This window comes from Apostichopus japonicus, chromosome 1, assembly GCF_037975245.1.
Source record: "Apostichopus japonicus isolate 1M-3 chromosome 1, ASM3797524v1, whole genome shotgun sequence".
In the NCBI taxonomy this organism is placed as follows: Eukaryota; Metazoa; Echinodermata; class Holothuroidea; order Aspidochirotida; family Stichopodidae; genus Apostichopus; species Apostichopus japonicus.
In genome coordinates this window covers 9,858,982-9,881,549 of record NC_092561.1, presented here as the reverse complement: position 1 = coordinate 9,881,549, position 22,568 = coordinate 9,858,982, and the positions used below count along the sequence as shown (strand labels likewise).

At 37.1% G+C, this 22,568-nt stretch overlaps 1 protein-coding gene across 1 annotated transcript; it reads right to left on the bottom strand.

Annotated features, from left to right (window-relative positions):
• Positions 1-10,143: 10,143 nt before the first annotated feature.
• LOC139966968 (alpha-N-acetylgalactosamine-specific lectin-like) lies at positions 10,144-17,393 on the bottom strand. The gene is made up of 3 exons (XM_071970511.1): positions 17,237-17,393; positions 15,131-15,311; positions 10,144-10,682 (listed from the first exon to the last, which is right to left on the bottom strand). Exons 1-3 carry the CDS (start codon positions 17,344-17,346, stop codon positions 10,470-10,472), a joined length of 504 nt encoding a protein of 167 aa, XP_071826612.1. The 5' UTR covers positions 17,347-17,393; the 3' UTR covers positions 10,144-10,469.
• Positions 17,394-22,568: the final 5,175 nt, after the last annotated feature.

The window sequence follows — 22,568 nt, the reverse complement described above, 5'->3', positions numbered from 1 at the left end:
TATTCTAAACCTTCTTAGACCAATGAAAAGGTTGGATATACTGTCTAGATATGATCAGTTCTTAATAAGGATTCAGTTTAAATGTAAGATTCTTTTAATTTAATTTATTATCGCCTTCAAAATATTTAATATCACCTTCAAAATTAACAACCACAAATTTTACGTTTTGTGCTGGATTAGATACCATTGTAAAAGAGGAACTAATATGTATGAGAACGTTTCCCGGAAATCAAGTTATGAAACACAAAGAAAAGCGATATATGAAAGTGAATATTAGTTTTACTCGATATCTGTGTGAATCCGTGTGAATTTTAGTACTTGTTTATTAAACGTTTAGAAAGTCAACTTCTATGTTAACGCAGAGCTAGTATAACTCAATTACTGATCTACTATACAGTCTTGTTAATGAAACGCTTAAGCAAGAAGGCCAACAACAGAAACCTCATGTAGGTTAGAAACAAAAAGGTAGAAAGATGAAAACAGAAAACAGAAAGAAAGCTACGTAAACCAAAATGATCTTTATATACTTATTTTTTTACCATGTTGAAGTGAGTCATAAAAATGTATAATTATAACATATCTGCCAATCATAAATCGTAAAAAAATTACTAATATTAGTTGAAAGTATGTAGTCATTTCTCGAATTGCAGTCTACTCTTGCGTACGTTCTAACTGACATTGCTTTTAAAATTATACCATTATTATGTAAGATTAATGAAAAATGATTTTGTTTTTGTGTATCAGTAGGCAATCCATTTCTTAGAAACAGAATGACCATAACAGTCGATCCTTTGCTGTATCCTGTATTGCTGCGTTGAAGATGTTGTTCATGAGCTAGTATATGTGTTTAACATATGCTATCCCACATGAGGTCCAAGCAACCGTAGAATACATTCAGGGTACAGTTTAAACTTGTTTTTTTGATAGATTAACGAAGGAGGTGCAGTCAAACTACAGTTCCTCAATCTTGTTGAGATCCGGCAAGAAGAACCGCAAAGCATCTTCAGTTTGTTCAGTAATAGCGTTATGCATACTGTGCAACGTTAAATGTTTCCATTAAAATACTGGTGCACCTATCTCATTCAAATTACAACAGTTTATACACTGTAATCAACTTGGAAAAAAAATTAAACGTTGGTCTGTGTTTTATAATATTACCAGCTTTGCTCGTTGTCATGCACTACTATGTTTGGCAGTCTACACCAGTTGTTGGTCAAATGGAAGACATCATTCATGCTGATAACCTAAAAGATACAATTATAAAGATACCAACATATCCCCACAAAATCCACTTTACACCAGCAAATGAAATACGAGAGATGTTGTTACTCATTTGAACTGCAGAGAGATCTACAAATCCCATGTGTGGGTATGAACCAAGTAGTTGACAAGTAGTTGATTATTCCCCATTATTATTGTTGTCATTATCATTATTTTTGTTTTGTTTTGTGGGAGTGTCAAAATTGCTCAACTTTGCAAACATGAAGCACCAAGTGTGATGACCAGAAATTCAACAACAGTCATTGCAATGGCATTAATATGTCTTCACAAAGTTAAGAAGCACATTATGTTACACTGTACCACAAAAACAGTTGTATGCAGAGCAAACCACCACAAACAATGACCTCATCAAATAAACTGTCCGTTATATAAATTAACTTCTGGTTGGTAGCCAAACCAAAGTTTGAACTAGTTTAGTTTTTGAAAAAAATAATATTTTTGATGAACAAGGATAGACTGGACTTTATGATAACCTTTTTCAAATTATTCCCTGGCCTACATATTTGTATTCGAGATTGATCCAGGAAGAGGCTTCGAGGCTAAGAAATCACACAGATGGAGTATCAACCCAAAAGTCACTTCACTTTATGAGCGCATGAAGAAAGTAGAGAATAAGACACGCGACGCAACTGGTATTACTCTTCACTCTCAGCTACTATTATTGATCTTGAGGACATGTAAAAAGTTCAGCTACATTAGCCAAAAGTATTAAGTTACTTGAGTTAACTGCATTTCCTTTTTTTCACTGCCATTAACTTTTATTTTTGTTTATTGATACCTCCATTTAACAGGTGCTGACTCTGTGAACAATTCTGCTATATTTTACTAAATTTTACAGATTCATGTTCTATATCACTTAAGTTGATTTTGTATGTGTGTATGTGAGTATGTATGTATGCGTGTATGTCCGCTTGTATGTATGTATGTATTTTATATCATCCTGCAAGCAGGAACTCGCGAGGAAGCCATCATTGGCTTATCAAAGCCGCAAGCTCACCGAAGTCAGTCTCTTAGACTCATATTTAACGTCCATGATAATGAACAGTCAATTGTCAACAACTCTGTAACTGAAATCAAAATAAAATAACACTGTTAGCAAACTGCTTATATACTAGAACGCCTGTGTAGGAGAATGTGTAAAAGTAAGTTGGCCTGACGTTTCGATCCTAGCAGGATCTTTCTTCTGCAAAGGCTAACTGACAAGTAACAGTAACAGAAGGGACAAAAACACGCACAGAATACAGACAGGTTAATGAACATGGTGAGCACAAAGAGATAGATGTAAGGGGATTAGAACACAAGGGATGGAGAGAAAAAAGAAACCAACAGGGGAAGAGGAGAGGTAGGAGATAAATAATGGAGAGACAAAGAGAGGATTAAGGGAAGGAGGTAGGGAATAAACTGGAGAAGGAAAAAGACAGAAAGGTGTGGAGGAAGAAAGGTGGAAGAGAGCTTTGAGACGAGGAGTGACGGGGGAACAAGGGAAGAGTCAGGGGGACAGAAGAAAAGTTAGTCATGTTCTTCCTGAATGTTGAGCCCTTGAGGTTAAATGGTGCGAAGGCGTTGCATCCACAGCCTCTCTCTGCTGATTCGTACTAGGTCAGGACGGCTACCTAAAGATTCAATCCCCTGTAGGGACATGTCGTTAATGGTATGGTTGGGAAGGTTAAAGTGTTCTCCAACTAGGGTCTCAATCTTCATGGTGTTGACTGTGGATCTGTGACCATAGAATTGCTTCTTGAGGGTGGTTTTGGTTTCGCCAACATACTGGATGCCGCAAACTCTACAAGAGATCAGATATATTACAATATTGGTTGTGCAAGTGATGTGGCCCTTAGTCTTGTGTGTGAGTTGCATGCTGTGGCTGGTGATGGAATTGGATTCAATAATGTGGTGGCTGTAACTGGACGACAAACATTAATCTTTGGAGTGACTCGAACTCGGGACCGTATGATTGAAAGGCACCGGCGTTAACCACTGAGCTAACACTCATTGAAATACTCAATGAACAATAAGGTAATCTGTTTACTTCAGAAGTCTTTTTACTAGCATTTTATTTTCTTTAATACAAAGTATGAGTCTGTTCAGAACACATTTCGTAACTTTTCCAGTACAAGTTGAATTTCATCATATAACTGATCCCAAATGTTTGCACTGTCAAGTGAGATTTTCTGATTGTTCTATACAGCCAAATATTGAAAAGGGTTAATTTGACCCAAAAATATCCCAGTGTACCTGAGAATTTCCATGGAAGCTCCACCACTTTGACACTGACCATCAATGCAAATATTTTTCTTTCTTTCTTTCTTGTGTATTGGAAGATAAGTAATAGCAGGAAAGCTAATTTCCAAGAGTAAAAAGAAGTATGTGTCTTAGCTAAATTTGACTCTCTCAGTGCGTTTCTCTTGGTATAACCGTACGTTTTATGCCTTCATCCACATCTCTTTAATGTACATCCAATTCCTCTTCACGGAAGATTTCCCCATGATCACAAATTACTTTGCCAACACAAAGCAGCTTCTGTTGGATAGTGGTAGATATTGGTAGACTGAGACTCCCTAAAGCTAAATACTAATCGATATCGGATTTTTTTCGTACCTCGTGCAATTAAACTTTACAACAGCAAAATAAGTCGCTAGTTGTGTATGTTCTACTGTTTTTTTCTTAATCCGATTTTACCTTTATATTACTATTATCTGTATACGTGTTCTTAGATTTATAAATATATATCTCTTTTTTATGACTTTATACGTTGTCCACTGTTACCAGGGCATTATCAGTCCACTGTTGAACTGTAACTATACAGGAGGGCCTTTATCTGTACAATCGAACTATGCTCTAAGTTGATCCAGGGCATTATCAGTCCACTGTTGAACTGTAACTATAGAGGAGGGCCTTTATCTGTACAATCGAACTATGCTCCAGGGCATTATCAGTCCACATTTCGTAATTTTCCCAGTACAAGTTGAATTTCATCATATAACTGATATTAAAATTAAAGTAGTAGCAATTTTGTTTAGTAATAAAGCCTTACTTTAGTGTTAAAAAAATTCTCTTTATTTTTACAAAAGAAACGCTGTCATTCAGATTCCATCTGTTTTTTCATCAGTGTACAACAGCCACTGCAACAGCAAATTGCATAGGAACAGATTCATTTCTTCATTGATGTAAAATTCATAAACCTTGTTGCATATAAGTCAAACTTTTTCCGTTTTCAGACCAAATGTGTCCGCTAACTTAACAACTAACAGTTTGAATACATTGTTCAAATGTTCTTGTTGTTGAAAGTGAAAATTAAGTATCCAACAGAAGCTGCTATTATGTTGGTAAAGTAATTTGTGATCATGGGGAAATCGTCCGTGAAGAGGAATTGGATGTTCATTAAAGAGATGTAGATGAAGCCATAACACTTACGGTTATACCAAGAGGAACGCAATTTAGTAAAGCCACATGCTTTTTGTTACCAACATGTAATCTTGACAGGAGTTTTAGACTATTAACCTACCAAGGGCACCGACGTCCGTTTAAGCACTCTTACAAACAGATTGTGTTAATAGAATAAAAGAGCAACGGCTAAATCGACACTACTCTATGACATACTAAAAAAAAAAACTAATAATAAGAAACAAAACAATAACATGAACCTTGAAACCAATTAAAATGAATTAACACTGAAACAGTGAAACAGAAAACTAATAGCATTATGAAAGTCAAAGTACAATATATGCTTATAGTAATCAAAAGAATTTCGTCTTGTTAAATACATTGTTTAGAATGAGTACAATTGCTACTCTTGGAAATTACCTTACTTGCTATTACTTATCTTCCAATACACTAGAAAGAAAGAAAAATATTTGCATTGATGGTCAGTGTCAAAGTGGTGGAGCTTCCATGGAAATTCTCAGGTATACTGGGATATTTTATGGTCAAATTAACCCTTTCCAATTTTTGGCCGTATAGAATAATCAGAAAATCTCACTTGACAGTGCTTAAATTAGGGATCAGTTATATGATGAAATTCAACTTGTACTGGAAAAGTTACGGAATGTGTTCTGAACAGACTCATACTTTGTATTAAAGAAAATAAAATGCTGGTAAAAGACTTCTGAAGTAAACAGATTACCTTATTGTTCATTGAGTATTTCAAAGAGTGTTAGCTCAGTGGTTAACGCCGGTGCTTTTCCATCATAAGGTCCCGCCTGTATTCTATACAATACTGTGAAAATAGGCTGTAACTTTCACCGGGCTCCCCAGCCCACCGGCCCACCGGGCATTGCCCAAATGCCCGTGTGGTCATTCCGCCACTGCTCTGTAGTGTAGTTCCCAAGGGGTGTAAGGTAAATGTGTAACATGTGTAACATAGAGCTATTATCATTCTCTGATATCGTGGAGCTTGAAGCACCTGTATTGACCTCCATTTTGATATTCTTTCCACCCACATTAATAGCTATCATGGATGGTTTCACCTTACCTAAAGTAGAATAAATACTCTCGCCGACACTGAACATCCGATGTCGCTTAACTAGTCCCAGCTATGTTATCACCACTAACAGTGTCACTTAGGTCATTGCTGCACTATCAACAATGTTGACTTCTTGTTTATCACGTCATTGCTCTTCTCTCAGCTTCTTTGATTGCTTTGCTTAGTGTTATTATCATTATTTATTTTGAGGTTGCATATTTGATTTGTTTTAATTCCTACCTCTTTGTTTTTATTCCACATGTGTAAATCAGGGATGAGGGGATGAGATTAGCGAGTTATCCTCAATTAAATAAATTATCAAATACCAGTGTCACGGTTTAGCATACAATATATCAATTAAATAAATTCCAACAAGAAATGGAAAAACCTATATATAACCAATATACGTAATGGATACATACTTTCTTTACTAGCATAAACATTTGTTTAAAAGTTTTACGTTCGATTGTTTACTTCCTTGATTTAAGAGCAAAAGTTGTCTGTGATAGGATATGGGGATAGAAAGGTACTATCATGCCTCTTGCAAAATCAGCACGCTGTCTATTGAAAGGCAGATTCTCTTTTGTCTGATAAAGTATCGTTAATTTGTTCATTCCCTAAAAGAAGAGAACGTTTATGTAAAGGAGAAAATATAATCGTATTTTTGCCTGTTTAACTGTAACAAACGTATTGAGAATAGTAAAACATCTTTCTTTTTCTTTTTCATTAACAGGCTTGGTTAACTTGGTATAATACCTACTTAAGTTGTACGGTGATTTCAGTGACATTGTAATGGATTTAATTTTTGATTCCATTTAGAGCTGTGGTATTTCTTACGTTTCTCAATGAAGAATTTATGAACTTAATTGTAGAAATGTCCATTGTATTCCGTCCAAAACTTTGGACATCGGAATTCACCGTAAGTTTATGCGAACGCAGAGACCAACAGAACAACAATGACAAGACTGGTCTTCATGTTTCAGTATTGATAGAGAAAAAAATGATTGAAATCCCAGACCGACATATATCTTTATAATCACCAAATTAGACAACAAATTATTATTCAAATACAATTGGCACTGTTCCAGATTTCGATGACAACCCAGTTGTGCATTAAATCTGACTGATTTTAAGGTAGAGAAATAACCACCTATCTAGTGACGCAGTAGCGGTCCAAATGGCTAGTATTGATGTTAAACATACAGTCATCAAACCAAGCTGGACACAACTAAGAATTTTTTTGGGGTCTATGGGTGCAAAATATCAAAATTGCTCTCTTTGGACTCACTGTTACTGAACGGGACCCATTTGCTTGTTGCGACGCCACTGCTCCGTGTAAAAATAGAACTCTTTATGACAGGCAAAGACGTTAGTATTAATATTAAACGTGCTTCAACTCCTGTCCTTGGGCGCAGTTGCTCTTTGTTATGGCCCTCTGCCTCAAGGTTCTCTAATTCAAGGTAAATCCAAAGCTTGATTGGAAACCATAAATCAAAATATGATATGTTGCTGTCAGAGTGTAACTATGATATCACATCTTTTTGTATCAAGTACACTTATCTAAAACCAATATGTGACATTTTCGGCTAATAATATGTGGTAAACGACAGTGGAGTAGCCAGGGGGGGCGTGGGGGGGCGACAGACCCCCATGAAAGCTTGTGGCCCCCCAGTCGCCCCCACTGGGATTTTAGGTGTCGAAAAAAATTACATGTGCGAAAAATATATCATTGGTCTGAATGGTCTCGAATCTCCATGATGACCACTCATGAACGACCCTTCGACCGCGGGACGGTAGTAGCCTATAGTTGCTGATAAACCGGACGTGACATAGCGCATAGGCTGGGTTTACACTTCTGGGATGTACCCTGATTATCTTAAAACCGCTAAAAAGACAAATTTTCAAGAAAGGAGACAATACTATCGCTGAGAATCAGTCTATCACCCTAATAATGTTTCAGAGGGATGTTGAGAAAACTTTAGAGCAGCTTACAAGCATGGACGTCAATCCTGGGGTGGGGCGGGGGACACGTCCCCCCACATTTCGATGGGTGGGGGACACACTATCAAATGTCCCCCCCACACACACACATTTTAGTGTCGTAGCTCTATTTGGTTAGGGCTTACACATCTTAGGCTTCATATCATCGAATATTAGAAGTTCAGTTCTATGAAAAGTGACCGAGATTTTTCACATCGGTATGACCTGCAACTTTGTCTGTGTGTCGCGACGAGCAAAACTTGAGATTGAAACCACAAACTGTGTGCGGATAACGGTGCTGCCGGAGCCTACAACTAGGTCAAGGAGTCATGGCACTACATAGCTAGAGCCAAAGCCTGTACAGTACATATTTGTTGTTTAGTTGTAGATGGTGTTTCAAAGACGGTGCCCGTTCCCTAATATTGAGAAATTGAAGAAATAGGGAGCATATTCCGTAAAAATTAAGGCCACATGAACTTTATTGCAGATTTCCTGAGTGACGAATTTGTAATTTTCTCCCGAAATCACCCAACTAGATTGCTGCTATCCAGCCTGGCAAGTGCCATCTCCAGCGATCTGGCAGATATTGAAATCTGAAATTTTCTTGGTACGCTGCGCGCCAACTGATGGTGGCGGGTCGCTTAGATAGTACTTGCGGCCGGAATAAATTCGAATCGATAACGTCCCCCAACGTTCCAAATCGGATTGACGCCCCCTGCTTACAAGGCTTGGGAAGTGTCATTTCCGACGATCTAGGAGGCTTTTATAGCTAAAAAGTTTCGGTACGCTGCGCGCCAACTCAAGGTGGCGCTCCGCTTAGATAGTAACAAGACGCCCTCCCAGGAAATGGATAAGCCCCCCTAGCGCCCCCACTGAAAAAATCCTGGCTACGCCACTGGTAAACGCTATGTAAGCATCAATATGTATGGTCCGAATAACCAGCGTTTGAACTTTCAGGGAGGCTGCCAGACGTGTGTGAGAGAGAATAAAGTGTTGTGGGAAGATTACAGAAGGTGCAAAAGTGAATGTTTGAAGGAAGGAGGGGGGGGGGAGGGTGGCAAAGTCGGAGAAGAAATGTTGGCAAAGTCTGTAGAAATTGCTTTCGTAGGTTTATATATCAACCAGGCAATTAAGGCCGGCAAGTTCAGCATCTTGTTTTGTTGTTTGTATCCTCCTCCAAGAGGCTTCAGGGCGTATTTTTATTTTGTATGTAAAATGATAGTCTCTTCATCTTTGTAGCAGTAAGTGGTCCTTCATGCTGATTACAGAACTTACTTTCCCCTCACTCCGATCCTTACCGTTGAAAATGGTCCCAAAAAAAGGTTTCTCTGTGGTCTCAAGTTAACAAGCTTGCTCTTTCTCTGACTATTAAAAAAGAAAGTTATTCCGTTTTAGTCTTTGGCGCATTCCAAGAAATAACCTTTGAACTGCAATTATTTGCTTATTGGCAATGAACATTGTTTTTGCGTTCATCCTCTGCTGATTTTTTAGGCATTGTTATTGATCAAAACCTCACTTGGCAACTACATATTGACCATGTTTCTAGCAAGATTCCAAAAGGTACTGAATCATTAATCGGCTGAGATTCTAACTTCCTTAATATATCTACCTCTTGTTCCCCAAACTATATTATTATCATTATTCACCTTAGCTATACTGTAATATTGTTTGAGGCAATAACTATATTTCCCGTCTACAAAAAGCGTGTTGTTCTTCGGACGACAACACGCGTTATTGCTAGACAGAACACTACCGTTCTCGAAAAGCCCCAATTTTTGTCACTTTGAATTCGCTCTCTGTTTTTGACATCTACAAGCTGCATATCACCAATTTTGCTTATCCATATAATTCTGTTATCTTCTTCAGCTGCTTCCTGAGTATGTTCACAGGTTGATCCACATTTCACAACTGCAATACAATGCATATCAATAATCCACTTTATATATATATATATATACATCCACAAAGCACTTTGTCTGTCTCACTTGCAGGGGCACAACTACATATAAGTACTTCTTTAACTCCTTTAAATCCTGTTTTCAACACAAATGTCAATCTTAGGAATGGTCTAAACTATAGGTCCAATCAAAACGGATAAAAAAGTTAAATTTTCCAATCCCAGGAGGGGGGGGGGTGAGCTTATCATTTGACATACCAATGGACTTTCCACAGTATTGTATAATATTATCACGTGGGCCTACGTCCTTTTTACCACCTGCCTCTCACACTTGTTAAAAGAGGCAATGGGGGAGGGTAGGGGAGGGGGAGCTATTTAAATCGTCCCGAAATGTCATTCAGGATTTAACCGTACGGTAACATCTTATCTATCATGGTTTTCATATTTATTTATTTTTTAGTTTGACATGTGTACTCCTTTTATAAATATGCTATATTTATACTGGTTTCAATAAATGAAATGGATGAAAATGAAATGATTTGATGTTGTTTTGCTATGTTTTGTTTGTTCTTTCCTTCTTTCTACCTAACTTTTTTTCTTTCCTTCTATCTTTCTTTCTTTGTTAGTATTTATAAGTGTTTAGCCTTACTGTTTACATAGAGTACCATCCATTACCTCGATCACCTCAAATCTTTTATCCTTACACGGCATTTTGTCTTGAACAGGCAAACAGAGGTACAACAAATGCACTGTTGAGATCGTTATATTGTCCCAGAAAAGAGTTCCCAATCACCAAACTACTCTACCACTGATTGGTTTTCAATTTAGAACTTATTCATTATCATCATCCTAATATTCACAGATGAATGCCCGGCTGCTGCCGCAGCCTTCATCATCCCATTTTCCGTAGTCAGTAGTTGTTTTCCAAATCACCGCACAGTTCTGAACCCCATCGGAATTGTCCGGCTGACCACTATCCCATCTGGTGTAGGAGCTAGTACTTCCATCGATCCACCGCCACCTTCCCTCTGAACCACTGTCAGTGTAACCGATTCTGACATGCTTTTTAAAAGAAATTATAACAAGAACTTGTTAAGAAGATAGTCGAGAGGAAAACAATTTACAGATGAGACAGGAATTATAATTATAAGCATTCTGGTGTAATTTACATTCGGTTCCAATGTATAATTGTCCAGATTCCAGCAACATTTTGCAGCAGAAGTGAACTTGAAGTAAGCAGGCGTAATGTCATAGAAGCACAATAACAACTATGTTTTATGTTTTTCTTGAAAGTGTAATTTCAATTTTCAAAATTGAGATGTATCTCAGTGTGAATACACTAGAGATGGGTGTTTTGCTAATAAAGCAGGTGTAATGTCATAGAAGCACACTAACAACTTTGTTTTATGTTTTTCTTAAGAGTGTAACTACAATTTTCAGTATGAATATAGAAGAGATGGTTTGCTAATTAAGTTCAATTAAATTATACTTACGTGATTTTTTTTTTATTAAAGTAGAATACAAATTTAGCTTAAATGAAATTTAATTTAACTTAAGCTTAAAGAAAGCTGATATTTTACTTAAGTGGAATACAATTTAGCTTAAGTAAAATACAATTCTACTTAAGTGCAATTCATTTTACTTCGGCTGAATTTTGTATTCTACTTAAGCGGAATTATTTCTACCTCAATAGAATAAGGAGGTAAATGTTAAAGCGGCTCGCCATAGGCGCCCCCATGCCATCTATGGACATTGGTCACTCAGTCTAACATCTAGGGGAGGGGTACGTCTAATCCTCTCACTCGGATCGCAGTACCATGAGTTGGGATGATAGGCGTCCAACTACTTTTCCTAAGGGCTTCGTCTAGCACAGACATCAACTAGTCCTTCAGTAAGGTGTTATACTATACAACTATTACCCAAATACTGTTTGGAAATTAATATAATTATTTTATGTAATCTTCTTGCTTGTCTCTGCAGATGCATGGCAGCTTGGAGTGTCTTGGTGAAGGGTCACCATACATTACTAATATTGCCAATACATAACAATTACAACTACACACAAAGAGGCAAGGAGTCAACAGTTTCTCCAATAAGTAAACTAACTAATAAAGCAAAATAAAATAAGTATAATATATGAATTAATATATACAAAGGCCCGACGTGACACGGTAGACTCTCCTACCTATTGCATAAACAAGTACACAAGGGCAATAACTGATAATGACATAACTAACATATACAAGATCCAATCTAGTCACCTCCGCCAGAGTGAAACATAAATGTGTACCTTACTTTACCTAACCGATATGGTACTACGTAAAAAGTATCAAATATATTGATAGTAAAGTGAACCTTCAGAAGCATTAACAATATTATGCAACTGGTCGTTAAACATACAATAACTTGCCTGTGTTGCTCACATGACAGTAATATAGTGCTCAACAAATAATTGGAATGTCTATCCCTATAGTCGCATAGCAGTGCGTATCTAGGTATGTCGCAATAGATATACAACTACATGCTGGTCACCCTAGTTCCACTAACAGGGGCGCACAATTAACTCTAAAATCATCACTTACACGAGGTCTACAAGTGGCATTGTATACTAACTGGGAAGTCCCTCTAGTAGGCTAGTGATAAAAATAACAACAAATATCACACTAACTACTGCAACCCACGCACAACTAATGACTTAGACCACATGTTGCCATGGCAAGTAACACATTTTCTTAGGCTGCAGGTACCTAAATATTCCCTGGGTTTCACAGTAAAGCAGACACTATATCACCTAGCCTATCTGCAATATCTGGTCAGATGGAATCTGTACCATATATGAGAGAGGCTAATCCTAAATCCTAAACGAGCCTTAGGGTAAGGTTTGATTGAGTTTCTACGGCAGCATCACACGTACGGATGGTTTACATGATATTGCACAATTGATCATCAGTGTACATATTGATCTCGAAGAGAGAAGACGTCTTTGACGTTTCCCCTCTTCGTATAATTATTGGGCGTCAGGAGGCTAATAGGGCTAATCCTTGCTAAGGTTCTAACAGAACAACCGCAGTTCACATAATACACAAAATAGCAACAAGTCTACTAACATCTTGCTACATCTTCTACAACCTACTAGTTTATAAGAGGTTCGGCTATTCCTATCACCATGGCAACTAGTAAAAGTTAAAATTGCATCATGGGATCTAAACATAGCTCGAACAGGCGACATTTTGTTTCAATTAAATAGTGCATATGAGTACATTACAGTAAACGGGGTATATCAAAATAACATAAAAGCACATAATAAAACTTGCTCGTGTTATTTTAGTGCTCCACTCAGATAGCGTCATCATTGTCCCTGGAAAACATCAACCCTTCTCCCACCCCCACCTTCCCACACATCTACTTTTGTGTAATACTTCCATATTAGTATGGGTATGCAGTTTGCAGTTTAATGTTAATGTTGCAAAGTGGGGAAATATTCTAGGCTTAAGTTATGACCTAGGCTAACCTAAGGTAGACCAAGGCCAAGGCTAAGTACTTATGTTAGTGTAGTCTTATGTACCTATGTTAGGCTAAGCCAATATTCCTAGTATTGAATCCTTAGTGTTAAGTGCAAGACATCTTAACAGTCATCCCATGTTATTCTGGCATTTGGATCGATCGTTTGGGATATAGTTTTATGTAAAATGAGGTAGTGATAAATTTGTGTAATTAGGTTTTAGTCATATCGCATCCGAAAGGACAGCCGTAGCCGGTATAGTGGCCTAGGCTCACTATATCCAGGGTCCAGTGAATAGCGGTACAGCAGATGAGCAACATGACTAACATTTGACTTGCTTGTATTATTTTAGTGCTCCACTCAAATAGTGTCATAGCTTTATCTAAAAAATGCATTGAATAGGCAAACCTTCCCCCGCCGTACTCCCCCTTGTCACACTCACCTACTTTTGTGTAATACTTCCATAGTAGTCTGTGCATGCAGTTCTTAGTTTAATTTTAATGCTTTAAAGTGGGTAGTAGCCTAGTTTTCCTAGTATTGAATTGTTAGTGATAAGCCCAGGACATCATAACCGTCACCCCATGTTATTCTGGCATGTAGATATATCGTTAGGGATACAGTTTCAAGTAAAATGAGGTGGTGATAAGTTTTGTAATTAGGCTTTAGTCATATCGCATCCAAAAGGACAGCCGTAGTCGGTCTAGGGGCCTAGGCTAACTATATCCAGGGTCCATTGAATAACAATACAGCAGCCGAGCAGACGACACTAGTAAGGTAATTAGATTCCTATGTAATTGCTTCTACTATCGCTTCCTAAGAATTACCTGTGAAACTGCAGCCTACTGCTACATTTTTGAAGATTTAGGCACCCAAGTGCGGCACACAATATCACTATATCGAGTAATGTGTTTCAACTTTATCGCTTGTTTTACGCGCCGTTACTTTCTTGCCGTACACGCAAAGCGCCACCAGTTGGATGGCTGGTTTCAGTATATGTATCGCATGACGCCATTCTCTCTACTTCAATTTCTATGCCGCCAACACAGTAGGTGTGAAAAAGTCCTGGAAATTCTGGGAAAGGTAGTTTTGACTTTTTATTTCACTGAGGGTGTAAAAATATTAGTCTCTACTATGAGGTCACTGCACAATCTCAGGGTTTATTTCTCCTTTAAGCGAAGAATAAAACAAGCCTCGCTTATAACTACTGGATTCGGAAGGGGAAAGTGTGGTTAACAACACCGTCTCCCACAGAATTACTTTAAAACAAAATAATAATTATTATTATTATTGTAGTGATTGTGAATAGGATGCAAATTTCACCGGTATTCTTAAAATGTGCTCCTTTTTCATCATTCAAAAAAAAAATTCCTCTGGAGTTTCATTCAAGAAGAAGAAGAAGAAAAACACTTAGTTGCATATTTTTTAGAAATGCAAGTTAAAGGGTTAAAGCCAGTCCTAATTTATCAACCAAACTTGTTCAATGCTAAACAATTTTACGTATACCTCTCTCTTTTACGTATTATTTGTATGCATTTTTGGAACGTGGGGGGGGGGGGGCTACATCACACCCTGCCTTGCGATCAGTCCCCTTGACATTTTCTTCAGGATGTAGAATACTCGTTTAAAAATATATCTAAAAAAACATCAAAAATAGCTAATGATCCAGCAAGGCCATGAAATACTTCTTTAGCTAGGAAAGTGTAGGTCCAAAGTTATACTACCGCTCTAACCCCTCCACCTTTCAAACTGGGGCAGCGCTCCTCCATGCCAAGCGTTATTTAAATATTGTGTCTTAGATTGTCTCACACGTTTACACAACTGAGGCTTTCAGTACGTGGAACAGATAAGACCAACTTAAAGCATATGTTTGCTTTACTGCGTTCAAACTGTAAGCATCAACACGCCCCTCCCCACACACACACCTACCCGACTTGCTTTCACACCACCGACAAAACACATAACATATGAAAGTAGAGTTAACTAACTCTCTAACATATTGATGACGTACCTGTCTGTCGGAAATTGGTTCTCTTACTGACTTCCACCATTCATGGAGAAAGGTGTTCTCTTCGGATGAGTCGACAGTCACAAGACTAGCACGCTTACAGGAGCAGTTGTCAGGGTCCAATCTGAAGTTTTGGCAGTAGGACTGCGATGCATCAAAGTTTAGGCGAGGCTGGTTGAAATACCTGGGTGTTCCAAACAAATCATGTGATACAATGAACTATCAACTGTTATGACTTGTCGTTTGGTTTATTTATTTATATTATACTGGCGTGGTTTTATTGTCTTAATTTCTATACTTCATTATTGTATTTACTTGTTACGGTGTAAATGAGGGCTGCAGGCTACCGAGTAATTCACAGTTACACTGTTAAAAAACTATCTAACAAAAAAAAAGAAAGACTATCTAACAATTACGTCTTCAAACTTCCTTTACAACAAACCCTTTACCTACTGTAAACAGATTAATTTTTGACTAATTGTATACTTCATAAATCGGCAATTAATTTCGTTTAAATAAGAATAAATACCACAATTGCTCAACCTGTAACACCAAATGTTTGATTAATTTCAGTTGATAATGCTCATTTGCTTTAGAGACAATTCCGCTATATATATATATATATATATATATATATATATATATATATATATATATATATATATATATATATATATATATATATATATTAGAGAAAACCAGAGAAATAAGATATGACTCATAATTGACAAATAAGGAGTAAGTTTTAGAAAATATATTGGAATTTTCGGTCCCCCTGGGACCTTCGTCAGCAATACTTGGCAGTCGAATGAGAAGTACAAAATGTGACACAATGAAAGTATGACGCTAGATAAGTGTAAGTTGCAATGATGGAATTAAACCAAATAAACAATGACTTTACAGGAAGCGGATTAAGGAGCAAAGAACGGATTACATATGCTTGTAAAACTGATAGTTGTTAAGGGGTCCCAAGTCTTTGTTGAGGCCGGTGATGTGAGACTTAATACGAAAGATCCAATCGATTTCTTTACGTTTACGTTCAGTAGTTGATTTGAAGTCCGAGGCAATTAAAATAAGGGGGAGTCTGGAGGAAGTGAGAAGAAATTTAAGGTTGGGGGGTTGACGAAATGCTAGCATGGGGGGTACCTTAAGGTACTTCTCATTCGACTGCCAAGTATTGCTGACGAAGGTCCCAGGGGGACCGAAAATTCCAATATATTTTCTAAAACTTACTCCTTATTTGTCAATTATGAGTCATATCTTATTTCTCTGGTTTTCTCTAATAATATTTTCTTTTGGAGTAAACGTGGATTTTCGTTATATTGTATATAGGCCTATATATGTATGTATATATATATATATATATATATATATATATATATATATATATATACCGATTCTGTGTTTTTATGATAATAGTGACCAATTTCACTTTAGTTTGAGCACAAACAAGTTTTCAAGCAATAGACACATCCTTTCATATCAAATGTAATATTTCTAACAACCTACATCATAATTTAGACATATTATGTGCATAATTAAACAACGAAATCAAAACGAGAATATAACACACGAATTTTGGTAACACCTCTATGGATTTTCAAATTGAACAGTGTCCGCTGTATGTTAATTGATACTAAACAGTAGAGAAGTGTAAATGTACATGCATAGGAGGGTTGAATAATGGGTATCAAGTCATTATATCCACGATAAAGATAATATATGTTATTTAATAGTTTATTCTTAACTAACATTATGTAATTAAAAGTGCATTCTCACTGTTATTCTACGTCTAAAACGACCTGTATTTTTACAGAACGGGCAGTGAACGTAAAATAAAGATGAATGCAAATGCTATAAAATTGTCCTGCCGTTAGCCATAAAACACTGTTATAAATACAAACGGCGAGCCACAGTAATATAACGTCAACATTTGACCTTAAATTTACATATTTTTCCTTATTTTGTAACAGTGTACGTTCATAACGTATTAACATAAGAGATTGGAAATTTTCAAAACGATTTTAGCTTAACCATTGGATTGAGGATCAAATTCAATCAAACTTGATATTTTAGTCTGTTTTTCAGTAAAGAGGTTGATCAACTTACCTGTAGCAATGTCCATTGAATTCCGTCCAAAACTTCGGACATCGGAATTCACCGTTAGTTTCTGTGAACGCAGAGACCAACAGAACAGCAACGACAAGACTGGTCTTCATGTTACAGTATTGATGGAGAAAAAGTGATTGAAATCTAGACAGTCATACCTTTATATACGCTAAAACTCGTCTACATTTAAAGGGTGTATACCCTTTCAAATTAAAACTGTCCCAGCGTTCGAAGCTTGCCTGCCAGTTTGGCGATATTATGACAAATTGGTTTAAATTAAGATAAAGTGATGAAAGCATTTGTTAAAATATTTTACAAATCTAACCAAAAGTATACATCCTGTTATTATAAAGTTAATTATTAAGTTAATGCATCACGTTGAGTTGATTTCAATTAGTTTTTCTATGCTAAAATTCCATAACAACTGAAGGTCAAGGTCCATTTGAATAGTAAAGTAAAAACTTTAAATTGTTCGGACGATCAAATGTTAATTTTAAGCAAACATTATCGAGGGGCGGGGGTATATATACCCCGTTAGCTCCCGGCTTAAAGAACCCATATAACGCTTACTCGGATGTATTGATCATCATCATCATTACATTAAAGTACATTATCTGCAGCAGGCCAGATGATATGACATCGCAGAACAGAAGCAGCCGCTTGAGAGAAAATGAACTTTCTCTGGTTAACAAAGGTAAACAACATTGCCCCACAGTTCGCAATGAAGTCAAATGATAGGCTAGATGCTTGCGGGCCTCGAAACTTCGGTAAGCAAACACCCTTATCCGATCTATAACAACTGTGATAGAAGTGCAAAAAGCAATTGAATGTGCGTCCGGAGGGAAACATGGTCACTGCGTTAATACCAGATGTAACACAAATTACCTGAAAACCCTGAAAGGCCTGAAATGTATTTAAGGATTAGTGTGAAATTTACATGGCACAAACATTGTGGCCTCCTGAAGTCTTTGGTGCACGGTAGCACGGAATTAAAATGAACTTGAACTGCCCAGCAGTACATTAGCAGTACTAGTACTAGTGGAGCTAGGCCCCTATCATCACTAGCTTTTAGGGTTAGCAGTATAGTAACTGTACGACGATCAGGTCTATCTAGTACTAGGGGTATACAATAGGCTATCCCGTCTAGCTCAAGCTAAACTAAATAAGTCAAACTAATCACTTTGGTGATTAAAATTAAATCAGTATTGTTACTAAATCCAGTCAGTATGGTAACTAATTACTAAAACTTCACGAACGAAGTTTTTGATATAAAGCAAGCCAAGGGGGGAAAGGGTTTGGAGGAAAGGGAATGGCACCTTTATACCTCCCATGTCTTACATTTTTTCGCACAAACAAATTAATGAACTGCTCAGAAATATTGCCAAACAAAACAAACTGCTCAAATAGAACAATAGTTGTTTTTGACAGCCTTGAAGGTAAATCGATATGACCATCAAGTAAGAAAGGGTACTGCCGTACATGGAAGAGCGAAATGATGGAGAAAGGGTAAGATTATTAACTCCAATTGTCCTGTTACCCCCACCACCGGCTTTTATACTGCTCTCCTTCCCCTTCTCCTTCTACCCTTCACACCACTGGGTAAATTGTTGGTTAAATTCATTTTAGTGTGGTTAAGAGATAAAGCCAGAACATATGTGAACTTACTGAGAGGTATCCTACTAGCAAATGACAATTGAAAAGGAAAATTAAAAAATATTTTGCTTCCTTTGCAAACAACATCATGCAACTTATTGTCTTCAACTCATATCATGTTTCCCTCTTTTTCATATTTTTATTTATTTGGATTAGAGAACACAGAAAAGAAGGCTTCCCGGCCTCATACATGGTAGGGTTATTTGTCCTAGCATGCCCTCACCAACATTACTTTAGGATTGCTAGTGTTGGATACTTCATTAGTTCAAAGTAGTACTACATCTCTCACACAGAAAATATTTCACACTTGGCCTGGCACATTTTTTTTTTGTAAAACAAGAGAGGTATGTACAGGTTAGTTCTTCACAGCGGCAGTACAGCTAGTCCATAAAAGATCCATGATTTGTACCTCGTAAGGAATGTGCACCCAGTAGGTATGTCTGATTCTTGTACAGGACCCCGTAAGGACTACACTCTTTCAACCACCCACACCCCACCCACCCACCCAACCACACACGCACACTTAACGTTTTCATTTAACTCCCTACGGCACTTTATTCCCTCACCGCACGTCTGCCCCACCGGTTTTGCTTGTCCATCCTGTTGCATCATTAGCATGATTATTGAAAATAGATGAATAGACCAATTTTTAGCACTAAATCATAAAGGTATCAGAGAAACACGAAAACATTGATTCCGTCTTGGATAAGAGGTAGGGTATTTACAGCTCAGTAGCTAGAAGCTTTTCTACAGGTCTACATTTGTACTGTTTTGCTTTGATTTTATTGTTTAAATAAAAAACAATTCCCGGAATTCGGTCCTCAAAAAGATCAAAAAAAGGAAGAGAATAGTAAACAGATTGAAAAAAACCTTTACTGAACCTCTGCCGCCTCCCCGTCAACAATTCCCACGTCTCCCGACGAAGCCATAAAGTGTCGGAATATTGTGTTTGTCTCACGAGGTCTGCATTTATTTCAATCTCCCACTTTTTTTCTCTCGAATATAAAAAAGAAGAATAAACTGTCTGAAGGGAACAGTTTCACTAGGCAATAAAACAAGAATTAATACCTATATACCTATATAAATGCCATGTGTTTATTTCCACGGAAACAAAGCAATGACAATTTGATAAATTGTCGTTAAAACCTCTTAAGAACACATGTTACAAATAAATTGACTATGGTTTATAAATATACTGGCTATTTACATATTTTGTTCTTAAATATTTTCATCAGCGATATACCTTTGCTCCCAACGCGTAAAATACGTAACCACATGTCAATACTTTGCAAGCGGAACAAAATGAGATTTAAATTACAGTATGAAATCATACGTATCAATTGATAAAATATTTGTAACCGAAAAATAAAGGAGAAAAGTATGACAATAATTTGAATTAGGTCTTATATTCTGAAAAGGTAACCGTTACGACAGTTGTGTTTTTAAATCTAAGGAGTGGGCGCTTGTCGCTTTCACTAAACGAACCAAACGTTATTGCCCAATCACAGCTCAGTATATACGATTTCACAATTTCAGCCCCCCCCCCCCCCCCCAACTGTTTCACACCTAAGTTAAGTCCCTTCTTTCATTTTGTTCATGTAAGGTTTACCATTAAACATCTGAACTTCTACGAGCCTATTGCCTTCGAGGTGAAACAATGCAGGTTATGTCGGTTGAAGGTGTCGTTGATTAGAGGAGAGGAATCGGTAAGGACCTTATTCCTTGTTATATTTGTTTTCTTCATTACCACCATGACCAGAGGGCAGGCAAAGCGTTTTGGCGTTGCACACGCTTTAGTTCTGCGCGCATCGTGTTGTTGCCTCGATGGGGGTAGATTTCGTCATTGGATATTACATTTTCCAAAAAGCTAATAAAATCAATGTCCAAACTTTTAACAATATGAAACTGATTGAAAAATGGCAAAATCCAAACTTTGAACAAGATGTAACCGGTTGAGACGATTCTTCTATGTGAACAATGAGACATATTGGAGCATAACAGTGTCATCTAGAATAGCATGTCGCTTGTTAATTTCTGCTCATACTCAGACATCGTTAGATAGAAATTACTCAAATAACAATTTTGGAATTTTTTTGGAAAATTATTTTGGAAAAATTAACATTGGGGAAATATATCACTTGAATATATTCCATCGTTCGCGTAGCTTCGCAAGGATATGGCAGTTATGATATCATGACATTAGTTGTTGTACAATATAAGATTTGAGTACTACAGGAGAGCACGTCACATCACCCTACATCATGGCTGGTAGGGTCATTTGTGTGTAGGTGGGGGGGGGAGCGTCCGTCTCCTAATTGATGATAACTACGAGCTGTCTTAAAATTAAGCAATTAATAAAACAACAAAACATAGTCGGTCCACATTTATATATACGCCGAAATGTAGTTGCACTGATGGCCACTGAAGTTGCAGTGCTCGTTTGTCAAATTTTAACCACTTTTTCAATCCCAATTGTAATATACAACGCCTACAAGAGAAACAGTCAAACTAGTCACAGTGGAACAAGGAAACATCATTTCTATATTATGAGACACTTTCATATATTATTCCAGCCCTTTAGCTGAATTACACAGTAAACTTCAACGTATGCTCGAAGTTAGGGAAATGTATCTTGCTTCAAGGAGTTTGACTGCCATCTTTACAAGTGAAATTCTTTCTATTTCCGTCGAAATCAATTAATAACAACTAGATAAACCACAAGTTTTCCTTATCTCTCTCTCTCGCTCTCCTTCAAACCCAATCTCTTGCTGTCTAGTTACTACGAACTGTCGTAAAATTAGGCAATTTATAAAACAACAAAGCGTAGTCTCTGTGGAACACCTCTGTTAACAGGCAGAAACATGTGTCCTTAATTGTTTCAACTGCCATCTTGATGGTGATAACAAAACTGTATGAAAGGTAATTAATTTTAAAAAATTAATGAAATGAATATTATGTACAATAGATTTACCTCACCCTCCCTCTCAGATTCTCTCGGTTGCTACTTAATTAACGAGGTGTCATAAATTTAACAATTGCCGGTAAATACTCTTACTCACATGCAGACTGTAACATCTGTCCGTAATCGTTATATTTGAAGTTAAGTTGGTGAAGGTGGTTTTAACCACAAACAAAGAGCTATTTGTTAATATTTTTTAAAGTTATTATCTTTCAATCGCCTACATTTTTTACAAAAAAGACAAGCAAGTTAACATATGTGTGGAAAGGTTTGGGTGATGCTTCCACAATAACTTATTTCATTGGCCGTTATGCCTAACTGTTGCTGCATTTGCTAGAAATATTTGTTTTCTCTTGTTTTTCTTTTGTTTTCATTTCATTTCTTTTCATGCAGAATTTATTTCAGTTTGTTTCTTCAATCCACCGCCCCAACCCCACATCTCCCCCCCCCCCTCTCCCCATGACATCATCACCACCGGCAGACGTAGATTATCAAAAAATTATGATATTGAAGGAGCATCATACTCTATCTGGAAGAGAGAAAGAGTATTCCATTCCGCCCCTGTTTTCAACCCCAGTGTATGATATGAATTGACTCGTGCCTGAACCCAAAATAATTTCACTGGAGATATATGTTAACCCAATATGACTTGCCTCAAGTCACCTCTGAACATGACTTGACTTGACTCGCAGTCGGCGGTCATTTTACTGATGTCAAGGT